Below are 24,020 nucleotides of genomic sequence, written 5' to 3' on the forward strand. Positions count from 1 at the left end.
CAATTGTTCCATTGTCTTCAGTTATGCCAATATATACACCAGTTGAGGATCTCGTGCTCTCTATTGTGCTTAAAAGGATTTGTTTTGAGCAATATGTGAAATGTGAGAAGCCCAGGTCTTAAAAGTATCAAGGTGTTTAAACTTGGTCTGCGAGGGAAGCTTCAGAGCCTGACCTGTGCAAGACTAGAATGTTTATCTTCCCAGCTGCTGCTTTTTTCCAGCACAGGATTATGTTTTAATTCTAATTAGCACAAGTCTTTTTAAAGCAGTGTGGCCTCCAAGTGGGTATTAAAATGGTAATGTTCTCTGTGCGTGGTTTGGCTTTTTTTTTTATAACAATGGAGTACATTTTGGTTCATTTTTGTGATTTAGAACTGATGAAACGTGCTTGTCTGAATGTTTAGGAAAGTTTAGTGTCTGGTTGTTTTACGTGAAAATAAATGGGATTAGGAGACCAAGCTCTCCTAGGTGTGTGTGTTTGTGTGTGTGATTTTTCTTTTTGCTAGTGGCTATAGGAATGGAATGGAGCAATGAGAGTTCTTTGCAGACTGCTCAGCAGTGCAGCATTTGTGCCAGAGGAGCTGGATGAAGTCTTCATGCTTTGGCCAATCTGTGTTCTTTCCTCTGACTGTTACCATGAATTGAGGCACTGATATTTTGCAAAAAGAAAAAAAGAGAACAGTTCTTTACTGGGAACAGACCCAAATCCCAACCACTTCTTTCAGTAACACTGTGAGCCATCAGATGGAATGTGACCTAGGTTAGCTCTGAAGGCCCAGCCTCCAGAGTGCTGAGGGACTCTCAACCTTTTGATCCATTTATTATCTACTCTTCTCAAATTCTCCTACACAGGTGTTGAAATCTGAGATGCTGACCAGGCAGCAAGTTATACGTGTTAATTCTGTTTGTCCAGAAGCAGTGCTGTGCATTTTGAGGGCTGTGTTTCGTGAATAATTCCTGTGGTTACTCCTCTGTTTGCTTCCAGGTGTCTGCAGCGAGCAGTAAGCCATCAGCAAAGGCCAACATCATGAACAACTTCTTTGGAAAAGCTGCCATGAGTAAGTGCTCGATGCCAGGTGTCAGTTGTGGTTAGGTACCAACCCTCTGTAGTCAAAAAAATATATAAATGAAACTCCTGAGGGATATTGGAAATCAATTTATTTTATTTTTTTTTTGCTAAGCAGTAATTAGAAGTAATTAGTGATGGCAGGTGTCTGGCTGTGCAGCTGTGTTGGGGAGGTATGAATAGTGAAAAAGGAGCAGAGCTGCTCACCCTCTTTTTGCCCCACCCTGGTGACACGAGGCTTGTTGGATGTCCTTGATATCCTTCATTTTTCTTCATGTTCTTGCTTGGAGAAGAGAAGGCTGCAGGGAGACCTCATGGTGGCCTTGCAATATTTGAAGGGAGCAGATAAACAGGAGGGGGAACGGCTGTGTGTGAGGGTGGGTGGTGATGGGACAAGGGGAATGGCATTAAAGTGAGACAGGGGAGATTTAGGTTGGAGATGAGGAGGAAGTTTTGGAGGCAGAGGGTGGTGAGGCAGTGGCACAGGTTGCCCAAGGAGGCTGTGGATGCCCCATCCATCCCTGCAGGCATTCAAGGCCAGGCTGGATGTGGCTCTGGGCAGCCTGGGCTGCTGGTTGGCGACCTGCACACAGCAGGGCTTGGAGCTGGATGAGCGCTGTGCTCCTTTGCAGCCCAGGCCATTCTATCATTCTTCTGCTCTTTTGAACTCAGAGGGGTTAAGTTTTTTGGCATGCAGCTCTTAAGGCAAAAATTAAAGTTGTAAGTGGAATGTTTCAGACAACAAGCTTGCTGGGTAGAGATCAATTAAGATGACGTATTTGTGCAGACTAACCCAGGAAGGATTTTTAGCTGATTTGAAGTGAGCACTGTTGGCTGGATGATCAGCTATTGGCAGAGTGTTTGCCAAAACCTGTTGCACTGAGCATGTTAATGATGCTCACTTTTCATCACAAATCACTGAGGAGCCTCTAGTTAAGATTTAGGGTTAATTCCTATCCTGCAAACTGCACAGAGCTGATAATCAGCATAGGAACATGAGAGATGGTCTTTGCCTTTGAGCAGGGGGTTAGATGGCCTCTGGAGGCTCCTTCCAGCTGAAGCTGCCCATGGCTGAAGAAAGCATGCCAAAGCTTTTGATTAGATGTTGGAAAAGCACTACAGGGCGTTCTTCAAAGATGCTCTTCCAATCAAAAATACCAGGGGATTAGAAGAAGAGTTGCTGGGAAGGAGTAAATGGCAAAGGTTGCTGTCTAGCTGTTAAAATCTGCAGGGTACAGTGAATGAGCACAGCGTGCAGTGCTGATGGACATCTTGGAGCTCCTGTTTTGGTGTAGCAGATTGCACACAGTGCTTTCAGCCTGAGACTCACAAGTCCAAGGGCACTTAGTGCAATTAACTTCGTTACGTTCTTACGTCTTTGAAGGGCCCTGGACCAAAAGCTCACATTCTAAAAACTCAGGAAATTGAAATTGTGTGGTGAAGATAAGGCAGGATAAATTTGTGGATGTATTTCAGTGACTTCCAGTGGGGGTAGGTCCTCTCCTGAGCCCCCAGCAAACTGGGCAGAACTGGAAATGATTACGTGTATAGAAAAGATAGGGTGATTCCAGAGGTAAGACTTATTCCCCACGTGTCAGTGTGCCTTTTCTGGCTTCAGAGACTTCACCATTGCCAGAAAGCCCTGAGTTAGCAATAGTTGTGTCCTCCAGCCCTGTGCTATCAATGATAAAAAAGATAGCTGTCACTCAGGCTCCTCCTTTGGAGCTGTTTTCCCTCATTCAGTCAGGCAGCCAGCCCATCTTCTGAGCACTGACAGAAAGATGTTGGCGTTCTGAGCCCTCAGCAGCCTCTGCTCTTCTTGATCTCATTATTGGATGCTTTTCCCATCCATTTCCTTGGGACAGGTTGCCCAAGGAGGCTGTGGATGCCCCATCCCTGCAGGCATTGGAGGCCAGGCTGGATGTGGCTCTGGGCAGCCTGGGCTGCTGGTTGGCGACCTGCACACAGCAGGGCTTGGAGCTGGATGAGCACTGTGCTCCTTTGCAACCCAGGCCATTCTATCATTCTGTGATCTCCTGCTAGGGATGATGCAGGCTTCTAAATGGCCTCTGCATTGTGCCTACACTTATCTGACTAACCTGATAGGTAACGCTGATAGGGGAGTTGGAGTGGGGATGGAAAAGGGGGGCAGTGGGGGGGGGGGGAAGAGGGGTTGGAAGGTGAGAAGAGGGAGCTCCATGGGGATCCCCAGATGGAAGGGGCGGGAGGGGGACAAAAGGGGGTAGGAGGGGATGGAGAGGATGGGGAGCAGAGGGGGGGACAGGATGGGACAAAAGGGGAGGGGATGGGACAAAAAGGGGCAGAGGGTTCAAGGATGGATGGGGTGAGATTGGGGAGAACAGGCAGGGAAAGGAGGGGACAATGGGATGAAAGGGACAGAATGGGACAGAGGGGACGGGGAGTAATGGATGTGGCAAAAGTCAGCCTGACTTTTTTACTTGCTATCCATTCCCACCTTGCTGGTGCTAGGTTAAGCCTTTTGCAGTAGTGTTGCCTGTGTTTGTGGTGCTGCATAGGCAAAAGAGACTGATTCTTGATGAGATTGGAGCTGAGAAAGAGACAAACTGCTACACTGGAGCCCACACTCAGTATTTTTAGTAATGTTACACAGGCTGGAGGCTGATTTCTCTTTTTCTGGGCTCTTGTTGCTCAATTAAAGCTCCAATTTAAAAGGAGTGAACTGACAGTAAAGATGGATGTGGTGTTTTGTCAGGGGGGACGTGTAGAAGAGGGATGGGCTCCCAATCCTTTGTGGTGTCTTACGGTCCTAATGACCATACCAGCTTCTGCCACTGCCTTCCAGCCCTCTTTGCAGTGTTTATGAACTGCTGCAGCACCTTTGGCTTTGGCACCTTTGGTGCTCTGCCATCAGGAACAGTAGAAGCAAATCAGCTGCGGACCCAAGCATGTCCTTGTATTACTCAGCTTGGTCCATCCAGATCCCTTAAAGCTTTTATGCATCATCTGCAGTGCTGTCTGTATTGTTGGTGCACTGTTTTGCTTAACCCACTCCTTTATGAGTTGTCATACGTACATTCTTTACTTTTTTAATGCTTTATTCACAGGTAAACTCAAAGTCAACTCAGTGCCTGAGCAGCCAAAGGAGGAAAAAGAAGCTGTCAAGACTTCAGTTCCTGCAACAGAACCAGAGTCGTCCCCTAACACCATGGTAGAGAAACCTGGGAGGAAAACAGAGCCTGCTAAAATTCAACAGAAGGACAAAAAGAGGTGGGCCACACTAGTCAGGGTCACTGTGATCTCTCAACCTGTTTGTTGATGGCCTTACCTTGAGCTGGCTGGATGTACAGCGTTGGCTTGCCTCCTCTTCCCAGCTACTAAACAGCATTAAACGTGTCTAAATTTCTCTCTCTTAGAATCCTTTCTTAATAGGTCTTTTCCATTTAGTGCTGTGGATGCCTCAGGGCCATCTGTGCCTTTGCAAATGGGAAGGGACACGGTCCAGGTACTGTCCAGTGGGAGGGGATGGCGTTCCATGAGACAGCCTCATGCTGTGAGCAGGCTGAGCACGGACCCCACAGGCAATCTGTGGGGGCTGGCAGGAGCACCTGTGTTGCAGGGAAGGCAGTATATTCCCAAGCTTATATGTACACAGCTCCCAGCACACAAAGTTCTGCTTGTTGATTCCCATAGCAAATGTACTGCTGCTTTCAATGCCGCTGGTTTACTTTGGGCTGAAGCTCCAAGTAAGTTTTAAGTTCAACCCTTTGTGTTTAATCCAACCCAAACTGACAGAGACAAAAAATCATTACAGTCTGATGGCTCTCTGGTGGCCTATGAGTAATTAATTGGTGGTCTCAATCTGTTGCTAACTAAATAGGTGAGTGCACCACCCAGCCCACCATGGCAGTTGGTGCTAACTGGTCTTCTTATTGATAGTCCTATTCAGTCCAGGGGCCTGGAAACGGCGTGTTGGCAGCGTGGTGTTGGGAAGGCCACTTGGGCCATACCAGCTCCATGAGGATACGTGGGCCTTTAGCCTCCAGGCTTGTTAGTCTGACGTGTCTCGCCAACATTAAAAAGAAAGAAGCTATTTTATTTTTCCAGTAGTCTTTAAAAATGGCTCCAGGATTCTGAGACACTACCTCATAGTCAGTCAGTGGCGAGCAGTCTGTCAAAAGAGCTTCTGAGCGATGCTGTTGGGGACATGAGTGTTTGGGAGCCTGAGCTATAGAGACAAGATCAGAAATGCCTGCTTGCCAGCTTGCTGTGGCCAAGCTAGGTGAGGCACTGGGCAAAACACTGAGCTGCAGAGGGGCTGAAGAAGTCCTCCTTGTTTTAGAGAACGGAATATGGGTAAGGTTGAGAGGCTTAAAAATGCCCTTGCACCTCTGTCTGATGGTATGGGTGAGTATGCTTCATCATGTGATGCTCACATGTTTTTAGGAGGTAGCAGAGGTATTTGATCTCCTTGCTGGCAGCTCTTCTATCAGCAACGTATGCAGTGCATGCAGCGTTCTCATGCACACACAAGGGATGGTGTGTTTTCATCCCTTACTTTAATTTTTCTTTGTGGCAGTAAAATGAAGAGGATGGACAAGTCTGACAACGAGGAGGAAAGAGAGCCCGAAAATCAAAAGAAGAAGAGGAAGAGAATCAAACAACTGGAATCTGACAGCAGTGATGAGGAAGGTAAGAGATGCAAAAACAAGCAGCCATGTGGGGCCAGGGGCCTGGCTCCAGCAGTGCTCCTATCTAAGGCTGTTGGGTCAACGATTGAGGGGTTGAGAGAGGACTGACAACCGTGCAAATGGCTGCAGTTGGAGCTTTCTGGTTTTCTGATGCTGTGAGCATTTTGGCGTTCCGTTGGGGTGCCTCAGTCATTCAGTCTTTGTTTTAGCTTAGCTCAGATCTGGCTGTCTCATCACCAAGTGTGCTGCCCGTCATGCTGATGTGTGCAAGGGAGGTTCTGGGAAGATACCGTGCCTTCCAGAACTGCAGGACTGGTCATAACCAGTTTAGTTAGTAAGCAATTGCAAAGTGACCTTCCCTCTCCCGGGGTCATTTTTAGCATCTTTATTCTGTCTGTTTATAGAAATGGTTTGGAAGACAGCATTGAAAGCAAGATTTCCAAAAAACTAAATAGAGAAGCTGGAGGCAAAACAGCTGAGCCATATCCGATGCGACTCTGCGTCTCCTCGGTGGCTGTTGGCTTTGGTAGGAGTTGGGTGCCCAGAACGTCACAAATTTTGGGCTTATAATGAGGAACAGCAGAGGCAGATTCCAAAGAATTTGGATAATTGAGGTGACAAATGCCGTTCAATATAGATAACTGGAAAATAAGTTGGGGACTGAGCTGGGGAATACGTGCTAAGTGGAACAGTCATCCAACAAACTGATCAGGAAAAGAATTCGGAGATCATTATGGGCAAATAATTGAAACCAACAGTGCAGTGTACAGCTCCAGTAAAAAAAAAAAGGTGAAACAGCTCATAGGTTGTGTTAGGAGAGAGCTGGGACTGCAGAACTGGAGCTGTTTGCTTATTTGCTGTGGAGAAGCAACCTTAAGATGAAGAGAATCTGTAACACAAGAATGAAGCTGGATATCTTAGAGGTCTCTGTGCTACCTTAGGCCTGTTTTCATCATTTCTTTTTTACCCAGCATAATTTCAAGTGATCTCTGTCATCAGGCATCCATTGCTTCCACTGAAACTATGCCACAGGATGATAAATCTCTCAGGAAGCCATTCTTCATGATCAGCCTTAATTTCATCACATTCCTGTGTGCAGCTCCTTGTTTAGCCCTAAAAAAAAATATATGTATGCCCACACTCCATGGTATTTATTTCTTTAAATGTTTGTAAGCTCTTATCTGGTCTTTCCATTTGCTCATCACACAGCTTACTGACAAGCTGTGTTGTTGTGCTCTGCAGAGGAAGATTGGAATTGCCACTTGATGTGCTGCTCCGTGCTGGGCTGGAATCTCTCAGCTCACCAATCGTCTGCTAGTGAGAGCAGGCAGAAAGGAATCCTCTGCTTCAGGGATGGATGGAAAGGTTGTTCTTAGGAGCATGGAAAGCTTTTGTTTGGTCTGCTTTTTGCTGTTGTGAGTTAGGGAACCTTGGCCTCACGTGTTCGTGATGGAGTTCTGACACAGCAAGTTTGGGAAGTGACCTCACAGTCTGTTTTCCAAATCTCCTTCTGTTACAACTCTTTAATATTGTGGGGCAGACCCTCATAAATGGAGGATTGCCTTCCCTAGGGCACTGTGAACTGCTTGCTGCATACCCACTGCTTTTCATAGAATCACAGAATGGCCCAGGTTGGAAGGACATCAAAGATCATGAAGGTGCAACCCCCAAACTGCAGGCAGGGCCACCAACCTCCCCATCTCACAGCAGCCCAGGCTGCCCAGGGCCCCATCCAACCTGGCCTCCAACACCTCCAGGGATGGACGGGGCATCACAGCCTCTCTGGGCAGCTGTTCCAGCACCTCACCACTCTCTCTCTAAACAACTTCCCCCTGACATCCAACCTCCATCTCCCCTCCCTCAACTCCAAACCATTTCCCCTTGTCCTGCTGCCATCTCCCCTTTCACAGAGCTGACTCCCCTCCTGTCTGCAGGCTCCCTTGAGGCACTGCAGGCTGCACTGAGGTCACCCCGCAGCTTCTCTTCTCCATGCTGAACAAGCCCAGCTCCCTCAGCCTGTCTTTGTAGGGAGGTGCTGCAGCCCTCATCATCTTTGTGGCTCCTCTCCAACAGCTCCCTGTCTTTCTTGTGCTGGGGGCTCCAGCCCTGGACGCAGTGCTGCAGATGGGGCCTCACAAGAGCAGAGCAGAGAGGGACAATCACCTCCCTGTCCCTGCTGGCCACCCCTCTGCTGATGGAGCCCAGGATCCCATTCCTGAGCTGCAGAAGCACTGCTGGCTCATGTTCAGTTTTTCATCCACCAGGACCCCCAGGTCCTTCTCTGCAGGGCTGCTCTCAAGCACCGCTCCTTCCAGTCTGTATGGATGCCTGGGATTCCTCCAGCCCAAGTGCCAAACCTGGCTCTTTGCTGTGTTGAACCTCATTAGATTCTCCCAGGCCCACTTTTTGAGTCTGTAGAGTCATTTGAGTTGGAAGGGACCTCTAAAGGTCAGGTTGAGAACCCAGTTAACTTACTGACCTTGCTCTCTGTAGCTTTAGTCCTTAGAAGAAAGGTTGCCTACCCCCTACTGATTGGGGAGGATTGGTTTTTGTTTTTCTCATATCTAACCTGCTGGAGATGGATGCAGGATATTGGATTTTCTTGTCGCTGCTGATGCTCTTCCTGCATCACAGTCCTCTGTTCTTTCCATCATGTAGAGAAACAGATTTGCATTATGAGTTGTAAACTTCTGCAGATGACAGTTAGTGTGTACAAATCTGTATATTCTACAGATCTGCTTTGTACTGTTCCCTTTTTCAAAAGGGAAAGATTGGAAATCAGAGAGTTCCTGTCTTCTCCCCTTTTTATCGAGTCATAAAATGATTTGAGTTGGAAGGGAACCCCTAAAGGCCATCAGGTCCCACTCCCTGCAGTGCACAGGGACACCCACAGCTCCATCAGTGCTCGCAGCCCCATCCCCTGACCTTGGGCATCTGCACCTCTCTGGGCAACCTGTGCAGTGCCTCACTGCTCTTATTTTCCTCAAAGCCAGCCTAAATCTCCCCTGTTTTTGTTTGAAAGCATTTCTTTGAAATAGATGGAAACCAAAGGGGTGTAAAAATGAAAGCTAGGTAAGACTTTATTTTTTGAGTCATAGAATCGTGGAATGACTTGGCTTGGAAGGGACCTCAAGGGTCATGAAGCTCCAGCCCTCCCTGCTTCAACCTCCACGTTTCATAGCAGCCCAGGCTGCCCAGGGCCCCATCCAACCTGGCCTTGAACACCTCCAGGGATGGGACAATGTAAATGAACGTGCAGCAGCCAGACTTATAGAGTATTTACCCTTGGAAAGGTTGGAAATGGGTTTCTACAGAGACCAGGGGCAGTTTTTATCAGCATCATCAGTGAGTAGAATGGGGTCTGGAGTGACAACGTTGTGTGCCACATCCCCATGGGAGCAGGGGAGAGGTGCCATATGCTGCACAGCAGTTGGGAGCTGCTGCCAGGCTGGCACAGCTCAGCCTCCACCTGCGTAATTCACCCACAGATGATCAAGGGGTAAGTTTTAAATGGGTGAGATGGGAAGCCAAACCACCAGAGGAGCTATCAGAGGCTCCTGGCTCAGCTTCCACTGTTTCCACTAATGAGCCAAACCATTTCCATTGGGTTGGAGCACCTCTCTATGGAGACAGGCTGAGGGAGCTGGGGTTGTTCAGCCTGGAGAAGGGGGAGGGCTGTGGGGAGACCCCGCTTTAGCCTTCCAGAGCCTGAAGGGAGCTGATAGATAGGAGGGAGAGAGACTTTTTACACAGGCAGATGGAGATAGGGCAAGGAGAAATGACTTTAATTTAAAAGAGGGAGATTTAGGTTCAGATGTGAGGAGGAAACTCTGCACTCAGAGAGCAGAGAGGCCCTGGCACTGCTGCCCAGGGAGGCTGGAGGTGCCCGAGGCTGTGGGTGGGGGCCTTGAGCAGCCTGAGCTGGTGGGGGACATCCAGCCTTCAACAGGGGTTGGGGATGGGAAGGCTTTGAGGTCCCTTCCAAACCCACCATTCTATGATGCTATGATTTCAAGGGTAGTGGGGAGCCCAAAATAAGCTCTTCTTCTACAAGTGTCAGCACATTGTAGCAAGCTGAAAATACAGAGAGGGCCACGAGGCACAATCATCTCCATTTAAAATAATTTTTCATTAAAAGTTACATTGGTTTGAGGGTGCCTTAGTCACTGCAGGTTGTTTTGCTTCCAGTGCCAGAATAAACTACACAAGTGTGTCCACAGAGGACAGGAGGTTTGGCAGCTCCAGCTATACCAACACCAGCGCAGTTTCATAGTGTTGACAAGTGTTTTACAGCCACTTTGGAGGGTGATTTCAGTGGCACTGTAACCTACAAACTCTATCAGTTTCAGAGAGCTGCAGCAAAAGCATTAAAGCTTCTCACAGTTTTTCCAGGCAGGGTCAGTGCAAACCAAACAAAGCCAGGATTTACATCTTTTGGTACATCCAGTTGCCCAACGTGTATCCATTTCACGCAGCTGTTGCTGGTGAGTAAACTGTGGGCAGCAGCAAGAGGTTGACTCAGGAGTTATCACATGTCAGAGGGCTTTGCTGGCTGCGAGAGGATAACAAAGCAACAGAGCCACAGCTCGATGGTGGTCTGAAGCACTGCCGTGGGAAGGAGGTGCTTTCTGCCTGCCAAAGCCTGGGGTAAGTCATTCAGAGGAGGCTGGGGAATCACCCAAATTTCCCCCAAGCAAAAGCAGTTGAGGTTAACCCCCCAAAGACCCCTCGGGCAGAGGTTGACAGCTTTTCACAGGCTGCCTTTTCAGCCCTCCTAGCATCCACACTCCTTACAAATATTTTGCAGTGGATGCAGCCAGCTCGGGTAGCCTGCAGAGTTTGGTGCTGTGCAACCTGTGGGTTTTTCAGCCTGCAGCTGCCGTGAGGCTGGGAGGAATACTGAGGATTTTGAGTCCTTGCTGCGGTCCCCCAGCAGTGAGCACCTCCAAGCAGGTCCCTTGTTTGGTTTTACCTTAGCACAGCTGCCAGACCCGGTGCTTTGGAGCAAGGTGAAATCCCCAGTCATGTTATCCCACTCTGTTTGCATTTCTGTGCCTCGCTTACTGCAGTAGTTAGGAGGCTGAGTCCTCGTTTGAAGAATGTAATTTATTATTGAGCGTTGGCAGCCAACCACCGTTTCGCTTGAGCCCTTCTTAACCTATGAAGGTCAGCTGGCCGCACGCCTGGCACAGTCGTAACTCTTCACACTGACCTAATCACTTGGGACAGCTACGGATCCAAAATTCGTGTTACGACGACAGCGTGAAGGCAGCACTGCAGCCAGCAGGGCTGGGAGGAGAAGCCAAGCAGCGCTCTGTCCTCGCAGCCAGCCGCAGCCTTGTTATTGTTAAGCAATAGGTCAGATGAGGAGTTTCTTCCCCCACATTCCTTGCTCTCCCCCGCAGTTGAGGGCTTGCATGGCAGTATTTCGTAGGTGGACTTGGAGAGGATTCATTGAAGTCATTTCAATTAGTCACAGTGCTGCTCCTGTCCCCCCCCCCTCTGTCCTTGCCTTGATTTTGCTAAGCTGTCGCAGCTCTGCGCTTCTGCCAGCCCCATAGAAGTGACCTTGACCTTTTTGTACCTATGCATGCCCTGCTGTTCTCACCCCTGTCTCGTGTTGGTGAGACCCTCCAGTGTTGGTTTTGCACCATACAAAGCTGGGGAGGTGGCCATGACCATGTGGGGCAGTGCAAACCTTGGAGGGATTCCAGCATCTCAGTCACTGCATCCATCTGCTGCACAAAGATGAATGCAGTGACAGATGGGAGAATGGACTTCGCTTTTTGGAATGGCTTGGATTTTGTTTTTGTTTTTTTTTCCTTGTGGTGTTCCTTCAAATCTTGTGGGGTGGGCAGTATCATGTTTAATTCTTGCATGAATTGAATTAAGGGGGGGTTTTAAAATGAGACAGGGGAGGTTTGGGTTGGATATGAGGAGGAAGTTTTGGAGCCAGAGGGTGGTGAGGCAGTGGCACAGGTTGCCCAAGGAGGCTGTGGATGCCCCATCCATCCCTGCAGGCATTGGAGGCCAGGCTGGATGTGGCTCTGGGCAGCCTGGGCTGCTGGTTGGCGACCTGCACACAGCAGGGCTTGGAGCTGGGTGAGCATTGAGCTCCTTTGCAACCCAGGCCGTTCTGTGATTCTATAAAGGCAATTTCAAGCTAATAGGGTTGATCATTTGGGATTTGAAATGCCATTTTTGAAGCAATTACTCTGTTTTGCCACTCAGAGAGAGGCAGAGAAACAGAGGTCATGCAGTGATTTGAGAATACGTAGCCTTAGCCCTGACTCTTTCAATTCCTGTACAGGTTGCAGTCCCTTTTCTTTCTGAACAGGTGAAATACATGCCTGAAACATTCTAGTTTCGGTGTTGGTTTTCCAAGCTTTGCTCAGTGAGGCTGAGTGTGGTTTTCCAAAAATACCAAACGTGCTTCTCCCATCCTGTCCCATCCTTGACCATGCTTTCTTCAGGAGCCCCAGCACGTGGCACCTTGGTGCAGGGTGAGCTGTCGGGTTAGAGATGGCTTCTTGGAACGTGTTGTCTTCAGATCTGAGTTAGAAGTTGTAAATCTCAAGTTAAATTCAAGTTGTAAGCAATTACTCGGAGTTAAATTAGGTGACATGACATGAGACAGTGGTAGAGGCAAGGGGACATTGAACCTGACTGCTGCTAAGGTGGTTGTGTATTCTTCTTGGCAGGTGTCCCAGCATCTCCCACACTCCAGGAAGAGAAAGCTCCATCTCCACCACCTCTGGTACCTGCTCTGAAGGCTGAGCTGGAGCCAGCATCCGCTGAGGTGAGCTGACATCATGGTGATGAATTTCTGCTTTCATTTGACACGATGGGGATTGCTCAGCCACTTTTCAATGCCAAGGGGATGGTCCTGTTCATCTGCCACGTCCATCACATGATCCACCTTGAAAGAATCCATCGTGTTCACTGCTTCATTCATTATCCAGAGCACAACTTGACTTAAACTCTGCTTTTTTCCTGCTGATATAGCACAGTTCTCTTCCCTTTTATCCTCCTAATGGCTCTATGAATTGTTGCTCGCGTTTTACACTCTCCCCTCTGAATCTTGGCCTCTGGAGTCGAGGCAGGGCCAGAATGAAACTAGAGAACCTCAGTGTTCAACTTTGTATCGCTGCTGCGTAAGAGAGGTGGGCTCTAGTTGGCACAAAGTCAACCCCTGAGCTGAAAAAACACGTGTAGCTTTACTGAAAGCACAGCTGTTCGTCACAGCATGCATCCTGGTGTCATGCACACCTTGTTATTTCCTCGTTATTCAGAGGTATAATGAAACAACCCCACACAGAGCTAAACACGTTTCAGAATGTCGTGTGCCCTGCAAGAGGAATGCGCCCCTTGTGCTGGCAGACAGAAGAAGCTGCTGTCTCATTTCAGTTGTTTGGTTTCTCTCAAATTCATCCTGGTGGGATGGGGAGAACAGTGGCGTTAGCAAGACTTAAACTGGGCTGTCCTGAGGAGGGAAGGGAATTCACAAAACGTTCTCTATCAGTTTGGTTAGAGAGACTCCTGGGGCGGATGATTTCGTGCCTTGAGGCACAGGGCTTTAACTCTTGATGTCTCACTCTCTTGTGATGTCCTTCAGGCTTCAACTGGGGGAAAGAAGAGGAAACGGAAGCGTGTGCTGAAATCCAAAATGTTTGTTGATGAAGAGGAAGGCTGCATGGGTAAGAGTGGCTGTCTCCCACGCTTCTGCGGGTCCAACTTTTCCTGCACTTCTACTGAAGACTTTTATGGGTCAGCCTCTCGTAGGCTTAGGAAGAGGTTCATAATATCACAACATCGCTTTGTCATTCTGCTTTCCACCTCGTGCTCCCAGGTTGAGGTAGCTGCCCTTTCTCTGAAGGCCTGGGTGGAGGTTTCAGAGTTGTTGTTGAAAGCCAGAAGCTTCAAATTCATCTACGCTGCTTCCTCCTGTGACCTGGAGAGAGTTGTGTAACACCACTGTGCTCCTTTCCTTTTCTGTATCCTGGCACTGAAGCAGAGCTGCAGGAGTTCAGAATCCTTTTTCTCCTTCAAGGTTTTAAAACTCGAAGAGGGCAAAATGTGGTGGTTTTCTTTTTTTCTTTTGTAGTGATGTTGTCAGCTAAATCATATGATGTGCCTGGCATTCTTCATCTTAATAGATGTCAAGGGAGCTCAGGCAATTCTAGAAGACCTGTGGCTGTTGCACAGGTTTGTTTTTGTGCACAGACACAGCCTTGCTTGGCCCAGCTTTAGAGCTGCATGCACACGACTCAACCTGTGTTTGCACCTATCTGTATGGTTGTGCCTTATGTTTCCTATTGGATTTGTGCATCTCCTTTAAAGAAACAAGGCTGGCACTCAGCAACTATCTGTGCTGGTAACTGAAATCTCAAGCCCTGGATTTTTGTCAAGGTATTGGACTTGCACAGGTGTTGCTGACTGATTTGGCTTGTTGTGTTATGGGGTGTTTTTGTGCTCCCATCCCAAATAGAATCATTAAAATGCCTGGGAGGAAAATGGATCAAAAAAGCATGAGCAGGGGACTCAAGTTCAAGAAATCTGCATCCAGAGCTCTCACTAATGAGGGCTCTGGGTTCAGCTTCCAGCAAAGAGTGCTGCTTTCTCTTCAGCCTTTTCCAAATGTACCAGGGTTGGGAAGTCTGCCCACTTTCCCTTCTCCCCATTCCCAAGAGGTTTTGTAGTCTCCTGTGAAACTCAGACTTGGGGATTTGTGGTTCCTATCCACAGCCATTGTGTATGGAAAGGGAAATGGAAGCTGCTGTTGTGGCTTTGGGAGGCAGTGCACCTGGGAAGGCAGGAGGGATCGAGCCAGGATACTGAGAGTGGGGAGGAAGGAGGTGCTTTTCTCCACACTGAGTGCCAACCAGTTCATTGCACAGGACTTGCAGTCTGATTATGGTCCAGCTTACCCCACTCCTTACCCACCTTTTCCTTGCACAAAACTAACCATCTGAGGGCTACATAACCTGCTGATCTCCCAGGCTGATGTAAGTTGTTGATATTCTTTGAAAGACAGCTTTTCTTTTTCCCTCCTTGATGTCCACAAGGACAGTGGTGCAGAGACATTAAATCCCAATGTTGAAGTTAGGCTGTCCTTTCTATTTCTCCACGCTTTGAAGTGGCCATTTTCACAATAGCAAGGAATTGGTGTCAAAAAGCAAAACTGATTTAGGGATTAGTCCCAAGGGAAATTGAGCAAGTCTCTGTGGAGCTGGGCTTAAGGCATGTTACCATGCATCAACAGGGATGCAGCCAACTGCATGCTCTTAGCCTGTAGCAAAGGGGAATTGCTGAGGTTTAAGCTTTTGCAGCTCTACCTCACGCTTTCTAAAGCTTGAAGGACACACATAGATTTCAGTGTTGGAATAAACGTGTCTCCACTGTAAGCAAAGTGGTTGTATGGCACTGGTTTAAGTTAAAGCTCGCACGCATAACTTGAGTTACAGTGATGCAGCACATCTGGCTGAGCTGAGCATCAACAATCCATTGGTATGGCCTGCCACGAGCACGGAATTCTTACATCCATTTGCAATCTCACTAGAAGAACCAACGCAAACTGTTATTTCGTAATTGGAGGGGATTAAGCACGTGCTTTGTTACCAACAATTACCGACAGGGTGACAGTGCTGTAAGTCTTTCAAGCTCAGGAACTGGCCAGCAATCTGCTAACGCTGCTCCCTCAGAGGTCAGTTCCCTCTGCAGGAAGTCAGCATGGATTTATGGTCCCTGTCTGAGCATCTGCTCTCTGCAGAGCAGGATTTCATACCGTTCCTCTTTGCAGGGTGGTTACGTAGAAATCCTGGTGTGGTTTGATGCATTAACACAACGGGGAGCTAATTTCCCAGAAGAATAGTAGTTAGGACGTGTGTTTAAAAGAATACAGTTGCTAAAAAGAAATAGTTTACTAGAAAAATACCAGAGCACTGCTGGGAAGGCTGATAGAACAACCTTTACTAGTATCTAATGATGGCTTTGGTCAGTGCAATGGACTCGGTTTCATTTCAGTGAGTGCTGCTTTATATCCCTTAGCTTTCCATCGTGGGATGCTGACTGTAACAAGCCAGCAATCCCATTCAGTAGCAGTCCTTGATTTTGGTGATGGGTTCAGTTTTGTGGTCTTTTTAAGGCATTTCTTTATTTTTTTGCCCTGTTTGCCCTCCTGCGTTGAGGAAGCTGCCAATGGAGTTCTGTGCCCCTCTTCTCAGTGTGTTGGCTTTGCTTTTTTTGGCCATCTGATGCACACCAGTGGCCCTTGAATCTTGAAGATTCAGGGTGATGCTTGAATAGGTTTGGAACAGGAGCTGTCTTCCCAGGAGCCCTTCCCAGTGGGAGGCTGCTGGTGTTTAAGGTGTGCATATGGCCTGCAAGGGAACATCCCTGGGGATGTCAGCTCATTTTGAAAGAGCTGGACAGTGTTCAAGCTCCCAGCTCATCCATCTACTATCTGCTGCTTAGGAAAGAAGGAGGTCAGTTTGACTCTGTGGAGGCAGTTTAACCCAGTGTATACAAAACCAGCCTGGTCATCTGAATGTACCATATAACCTTGAGGGTTGGACTTAATTCCCATTGGAATGCTTGAACCACAATGCTCGTTTCCAGAAGTGCGGTGGGAAGGCTGCAGGGGGGACGTTGCTGCTCTTCAACACGCATGCTTAACCAGCACCATCTGTTCTTCTCTTTTAACTAGTGACTGAGAAGGTTTATGAGAGTGAATCCTGTACAGACAGCGAGGATGACTTTGCCAAGACCAAGCCACCAGCTGCCCCCAAGCAACCTGCACTGCCTGTGAAGAAGGAACCAAAGGAAGAGAGGAAGAACCAGAAGAAAGGAGCAGCCACTGCCAGCAGGGCCAACAAACAGGTCTCCATCATGGGCTTCTTTCAGAAGAAATGAACTGACTCTTTGCCCCGCTCCCTTTGGCAGCTTGAGAGTGTTGTTCTCTTTGCGTGGCTCTATGAAAGCTGCTGCACAGGAGGAGGACAACATGCAATCTTCCATTACGTAAGATATCTTGCTTACTGTGTAAGTAAGCCCTTTGGACTACATTTTGTATTGGGAAGAAGTTTTATCTGTTCCTGCAATAACTTCAGTCTTTGCTATTAAGCTATGTGAAAATCACCACCTGGATGCGACATCTGGACTGAACTCTTGAAAGACTGTTCATCTATTTACATGACATTTTATTTTCTTTTTTTTAAGATGGCCTTTTAGCAGCTTGGTGTTAAAGGCCCATTCCACAAGTGGTAGAATGGACTCCACTGGGAGTCAAGTTCTGGCATCATCTTTTTTTTTCTTCCCTTTTGTTTTCCCCCTCTCCCCCCCTGTTTTTACACTCTCAGCTCTCCACATTGATCCAAACGTTCACGTTGGTGAGAAGCTGCAATGTAGCAGGTCTTCAGGCACACACACAGATACTGAACATCTGCTTCAGCTTCAACTGAATGAAACAAACTTAATTTTCCCCGTGAGGCTGGTAAATAGTTTTTGCTCTGCCTTTCGTAACCTTCTTTTGGACAAAGCGGCGCATATAAAATTCTCTTACCCTTTTCTTCCTTGAGCATATCCTCTGTAAATTGCTCAGAAGCCTAATTATAGAGCCGGGCACTGGTGGTGCTCTGTCTCTGCAAAAACATCTTAAAGGCTTCCCACACAATTGGCTCTGGTGGAACTGGGGGAAGGCTGTGCTCTTATTGGGAAAGCAGCGGTATCTGTAACCTTGAAAGTTAACGAGTCAAAGGGGGGAGAAGGGTGTTCAGAGGGCTCTCCTGGTAGACCAAGGTCAGGTGTCCTTGTCTGTGAGGAGCTGCACGCAGCTTTGTGTTTTTGTTGGGCCTGCTTTGCTGCTGAAGTGTTTTACAGGCACAAACCAGACACCATCGAGTTGTTTTCTAGGACATCTCGTCAGCTGCCTCTGGAGGAAGTGTTGCAGCAAATGGTTCTGAGAAACCAGTTATTGGAGGTGAAGAAAGCACTGCAGACCCGTTGATTAGAAATAACTCCTCCATTTGGATGCCTTCTGTCATTTGGTGCTAAGATTTATATCGTAAAAGAGGTTTTCCAGAGGATGGGTGCTCAGCATTTCTGAAACTTGGCTGGTGAGGTCTCAGGTGGGCAACTGATGTGGTCAGCAGTTGTTTCTGGGTGTTGTTAGGCTGGTGTTTATATTGCTGTGTACTTACATAGTGGTATACGGAGGTGTTTGAGGTGGCACAGAGGTCTGAAGAGTGTAAACCAAAGGGGAGATGTCTTTAGGCAGACAGCTGGAAGTATTCTGAGCTCTGGATAGCAAGAGGACCAACTCATTGATTATGATGGCAATCATTCTGGCTGAGTGATCAAGCTGGTGGCTCACAAAATGGGAATGCACACCTAATAGTTACACTTGGATCAGCCCAAGCAGCTTGGACCCTCAGCAGATGGGAGAGGATCTCCTTAAACAGCCCTTGTGCCCGTGGCTGATCCTGGCTGGATGGGTTTGGCTGCTTAATGGATGGATCACTGCAAGTGGAGGATTGAGGGTAACCTCACGCTCCAGCATCCTCATCATGCAGCTCTGGGCTCTCCAAACTGGAAGCTTACAGGAAAAATAAGGGTAAGAGACAGGAGGGCAGGCAGAACTGGCACCAGCACCCAACCAGAGCCAACTGCACAGCTGGAGGAGGTGGGATGCTTTCAAGGTATGTTTTAGGGATGTGTGCAGCAGAGATCCATGGGGAGAAGTCATGAAGGACCTCATTTGGGATGGAGGCCAGCACTTAGTGTGTTGCTTTTCTTGGTGGAATCAGGGGTATATTTTGAAAAGTAATAAGTCACAAAACGTTAAGCACAGATTTTTCTTGTATTTTTTTTATTCATTAAAAGATGTGCTCCATCCTGATTTTTTCAGAGGTTGCTTGACCACACAGAGGAGCCTACATGCAGTAGGTGAAGAGTTCTTCCATCCAATAAACTCATCACTGTAGGTCACCCAGGTGGAAAACACCTCAAGCTACTGAGGTTTGCATTGAACTCAGACCCCTGGGCTGTCTCCTCAGGTCTTATTTCCATGACCAATGCTGCTGGGATGTGGTGTGCTCGCACCTCACCTGCTCTGCACCAGAACAGTGGTCCTCTCGCTGGAGCTCGCTGCTCCACCCCAACCCCATATAACCAGCTCAACGTCATACACCACTTCCTCAGGAAAATGACTTAATGTCTGCAGCAGGACATAGGCGAACTTCAGGCTTCCAAAATCATGATCTCATGTTCCCCCTCCTGTGCACTGCACAGCTCTGCCAGCCCCCGGGGGCCTCGGGTCCCTGCATGCCCCTTGGGTGAGGCTGGAGCGTTCCTGCATGCTGCATGGAGTGCAGGAGCAAGCAAGGGGAGTGGGTTAAAGGTTAAAGGAAGATTCTCTCTCTGTGGATGCAGGGATCTGGCTGTAGGAGACCTGCCTCTTGACACAGCCCCCGGTCCCTTCCCTCCTGGATAGGTTTTAATCTCATGAGATGAATTTTTACATCTCTGTCTCCACCTCTGTGGGCTGCTGTCCCCTGCAATGGAGGTGCAAGGGGAGAAGAGGGGAAAACTGCATCTGCCTTCCAACCATTTCTGCACCCTCACAAGGACAGAGCCTTTAACAGGCACGGGGAGGTGTTGGTTAATGTCATCTGCTAAGCAGCACATTTTGAATGGCTTTCTGTTGGATGTTAAGGCAGAGGGAGCTTCATCCTTGTTTTACTGGTGGGGAAAGAAGTGGGAGAAGTTGCACCATCCAATGTCAGACGTAAAACCATTGGTACCCCAAGCTCCTCTTGGCCAAGATGGTGTTGAACCAGCAGCTGCACGTGCCCTGCCTCAAAACACTGCTGCTGAGGATGAGAATTCCTTATCCTGTTTGCAAAAGGAGCTGGGATGCCGATTTAAAGCTTCCCGTGCTGCAAGGAGGCAGAGCCTGCTTGGAAAACCCGGCTGCCCTTTATCTGGTTAAACACTGCATGCTGCAGGGAAAATGGGAGCCGAGGGCACAGCCCATAACCATCAGGGCGAAGGCGAGCAGCGCTGCACCGCCGACTTGTTTTGTTCTCCCAGCACAGCCGCAGCTCCAGAGCAGGGAACACAGGGCCTTAAAAGGAAACAAAACTCTGCCTGGAGGAGCTGAGCAGTGGTGGAGGGGAGAGCAGGCGTGTGCCAGCGCCGGGCCATGCGTCAGCACCTTGCCTGGGGAAGGTCCCTTGCTGCTGGACCATGCAGTGCTGCTAGCTTTCCCCTTCTTTCTGTTTTTCAAGCTGAAGGGATAAGGACCTGAGGACACCTGCATCCTTCATACTACGCTTTAAGCACTTAGAGCATCCTTCCTGGCTCCCATGGAGGCTTTGCAGCACGTCATCCTGCAGAGTCCTACCTGCTGTGATGGATGCCAACACCTGTCTCCTCTCTTTGGTTGTTTTAAGGATTGTTGTGGGAGGTTCTGTTGGTGTGCATGCCATCTAGCTGCCAGGTCCATCCATTCCCCATGGCAGGGAGATGCTCTGGGGGCTCTGAAGCAGAGAAATGCTTTGGATTGGGATCATGGAATGATGGAATCCGGACATTAAGACTCAGTGGTCTTCGGTAACTTCCAAACTGCTCCTTTGCCAACAGCATCCCGGAGAGGGTGGGGAAGTCTCAAAACCAAAACTGATCCATGTGAGACCAGAGCCACAGTTCTAATTCTGGAGCTGGATGTCACATCAAAGCAGGCCCTGTTTTGGGGCATCTCTTGGGCAAGGGAATCTTGACTGTCCCCCAGTGTTGGTGCTGAGCACCCAGGGTCCCTCAGGGTTGAGTATCCTCCCACAGTGCTGAACCTGTTTCCTTGATGCAGAGCTTCCCTTTGGGTTCAGAGCATTAGCCCTGCAACCTGCAAGGCTGAACATCCCAGCTTGACACTGGGCGTCCCCTTGGGTGCTCAGCATTTCCCAGTCTCAATGCTGAGCACTCCCTTCTTGGGTTCTGATCATCCCACTGCAATGCTGAGCGCCCTCCATAAGGGCTGAGCATCCCTAGCCACAGTGCTCAGCGCCTTGCTTGGACACTGAGCATCTCACCTTGATTCTGAACTTCCTTTGGGATAGAGTATCTCCTTGGGTGCTGAGCATCCCCTAGCCTTGGTGCTCAGCACCTTGCTTGGATGTTGACCATCTCACCTTGATGCTGAGCATCCCACCTGATGGTGACCATCCCACCTTGAGTCTGAGCATCCTCTCTTGAGGCCAGGCACCACTTAGGTGATGAGCATCTCCAGCCCCAGTGCTCAGCACCTTGTCTGGATGCTGAGCATCCCATCTTGATTCTGAATTTCTTCCCTTGGGATAAAACACTCATTTAGGTGCTGAGCTCTTGGATCTCAGCATCCCCTTGGGTGCTGAGCATCCCCCAGCCTCACCTTGCTTGGGTGTAGGCCATCCCACCTTGTTGTTGAGCACCTTCCCTTGGGGCTGAGCATCCACCTTGATACTGAGCATCCCACCTGATGGTGACCGTCCCACCTTGAGCCTGAGCGTCCTCTCTTGGGTCTCAGCATCCCCCAGCCTCAGTGCTCAGCACCTTGTCTGGATGCTGAGCATCCCATCTTGATTCTGAATTTCTTCCCTTGGGATAAAACACTCACTTAGGTGCTGAGCTCTTGGATGACAGCATCCCCTTCGGTGCTGAGCATCCCCCAGCCTCACTTTGCTTGGGTGTTGACCATCTTGTTGTTGAGCACCTTCCCGTGGGGCTGAGCATCCACCTTGATACTGAGCATCCCACCTGATGGTGACCATCCCACCTTGAGTCTGAGCGTCCTCTCTTGGGTCTCAGCATCCCTCAGCCTCAGTGCTCAGCACCTTGTTTGGTTGCTGAGCATCCCATCTTGATTCTGAATTTCTTCCCTTGGGATAAAACACTCACTTAGGTGCTGAGCTCTTGGATGACAGCATCCCCTTGGTTGCTGAGCATCCCCCAGCCTCACCTTGCTTGGGTGTAGGCCATCCCACCTTGTTGTTGAGCACCTTCCCTTGGGGCTGAGCATCCACCTTGATACTGAGCATCCCACCTTATGATGACCATCCCACCTTGAGTCTGAGCGTCCTCTCTTGGGTCTCAGCATCCCCCAGCCTCAGTGCTCAGCACCTTGTCTGGTTGCTGAGCATCCCATCTTGATTCTGAATTTCTTCCTTTGGGATAAAACACTCACTTAGGTGCTGAGCTCTTGGATGACAGCATCCCCTTCGGTGCTGAGCATCCCGAAGCCTCACCTTGCATGGGTGTTGACCATCTTGTTGTTGAGCACCTTCCCTTGGGGCTGAGCATCCATCTTGATACTGAGCATCCCACCTGATGGTGACCATCCCACCTAGAGCCTGAGCGTCCTCTCTTGGGTCTCAGCATCCCTCAGCCTCAGTGCTCAGCACCTTGTTTGGACGCTGACCATCCCACCATGATGCTGAGCATCTTCCCTGGGGACAGAGCACCCACTTAGTGCCGAGCATCCTTCCTGAGAGCTGAGCATCCCAATCAGTGCTGAGCACCCCGCTGGCACTGAACCCTGCAGCCCTTTGGTGGAGGTGACAGCGGCCGCATCCACGGCACCCTGTGGCCTGCGATGTCCCATCTCCGAGAGCTGTCCTGACACTTGTTTACTCCCGACATCCCGCTGCACAGCTTCACCCCAGCTCTTCCTGGGCTGGTGGCTGAAAAGTGGCTATTTTTAACCTGTTAAAAATAGAAAGTCTCAGAGCACGGCGGCTCCTGTTTTTCCATTCCCTCCTCATTTTGTCGCACAGCGAAGGAGCCGGGCTGCGCCGGGGGCGCTGGGAACCCGTAAACAGGCACCAGCAAAACGGGGGGAGGAGGGGGGAAAAAAGAGAAAAAACCTCAATAAAACGGCCGTCCACCTTTTGCACGGAGCCTTATTTGGTATTTTCATGAAAAGTTATATCTTTGCACTGTAAAAAGTGCCACTTATTACTCATGCTTTACTAGGTAAGTGTATTTTCCTTGGCAGCGAGTGCGTTTGGGGTGGGTTTTCTTTTTTTTCTTTCTTCACTTCTCTGCTCCCGTACAAACCATTTCGAAGGGCTCATTAGTCTCTCTCCATCAGAACTGGCACTTTCTGCTGCTGTCTGGAGGACCGGCTCTATTAAACCCAAGACAGAACCTCTGTTTGTTCGACAAATGTGAGCCCTGACTGCACGGGGCCGTAAAAACGCGGTGTCCCCATACGGCGAACACAGGGCTGCCTTTCAGCGTGGCCCCATTAAAGTGCCACTCAGACGTGGCCCAAAGTCTGCCTTGTTCCCCGCTTGGTCATTGGCATTGGGTGAAAAATTACTTTTTTCCCCTTTTGCTTCTTAATTTTGAGGAGAAAATGAGGATTGGCCCGACGCGCCTGGGTGGAGCGGTTTGGGAAGATGACTGCAGGAGGCACAGGGGACAAAATGCCAACCATCAGTGTGTCCCCAGCCCCGTAGCTGTGTCTTCGTTGTCACTCTGTGCCCATGGCCATCACTCCATCTGTATACCAACATCACCCTGTCCCCATGTCACTAATGGATAGATGTCATCCCAACCTATGGTCACTAAGATGCATAGATGTCACTTTGTCCCCGTGTCACTGACATATGGATGTCACCCCATCCTCCAGTCACCACAATGTGTGGATGTCACCCCATCCCCAACATATGGATGTCACCCCATCCTCCGGTCACCACAATGTGTGAATGTCACCCTGTCCCCAACATGTGGATGTCACCCCATCCTACAGTCATTACTATTGATGGATGTCATGCTGTCCCCAACATATGGATGTCACCCCATCCTACAGTCATTACTATTGATGGATGTCATGCTGTCCCCAACATATGGATGTCACTCCATCCTACAGTCACTATGATGCATGGATGTCACTTTGTCCCCGTGTCACTGACATATGGATGTCACCCCATCCTCCAGTCACCACAATGTGTGGATGTCACCCTGTCCCCAACATATGGATGTCACTCCATCCTACAGTCACTATGATGCATGGATGTCACCCCATCCTCCGGTCACCACAATGTGTGGATGTCACCCCGTCCCCAACATATGGATGTCACCCCATCCTACAGTCATTACTATTGGTGGATGTCACCCCGTCCCCAACATATGGATGTCACTCCATCCTATAGTCACTATGATGAATGGATGTCACGCCATCCTACAGTCATTATTATTGATGGATGTCATGCTGTCCCCAACATATGGATGTCACTCCATCCTACAGT

General features: G+C 49.0%; 1 protein-coding gene across 1 annotated transcript in view; it reads left to right on the forward strand.

Annotated features, from left to right (window-relative positions):
• The window catches only part of POLD3 (DNA polymerase delta 3, accessory subunit), a 34,467-nt gene extending 13,199 nt beyond the window's left edge, over positions 1–21,268 (forward strand). Inside the window, exons 7-12 of the mRNA XM_048933622.1 lie at positions 986–1,058; positions 4,153–4,315; positions 5,625–5,737; positions 12,438–12,535; positions 13,352–13,433; positions 16,442–21,268. Coding sequence (XP_048789579.1) covers positions 986–1,058; positions 4,153–4,315; positions 5,625–5,737; positions 12,438–12,535; positions 13,352–13,433; positions 16,442–16,647 — 735 coding nt within the window. The 3' untranslated portion in view covers positions 16,648–21,268. The remainder of the gene's footprint in view (positions 1–985; positions 1,059–4,152; positions 4,316–5,624; positions 5,738–12,437; positions 12,536–13,351; positions 13,434–16,441) is intronic.
• Positions 21,269–24,020: the final 2,752 nt, after the last annotated feature.

The sequence above is a fragment of the Lagopus muta genome, chromosome 1 (genome assembly GCF_023343835.1).
Source record: "Lagopus muta isolate bLagMut1 chromosome 1, bLagMut1 primary, whole genome shotgun sequence".
NCBI lineage: Eukaryota > Metazoa > Chordata > Aves > Galliformes > Phasianidae > Lagopus > Lagopus muta.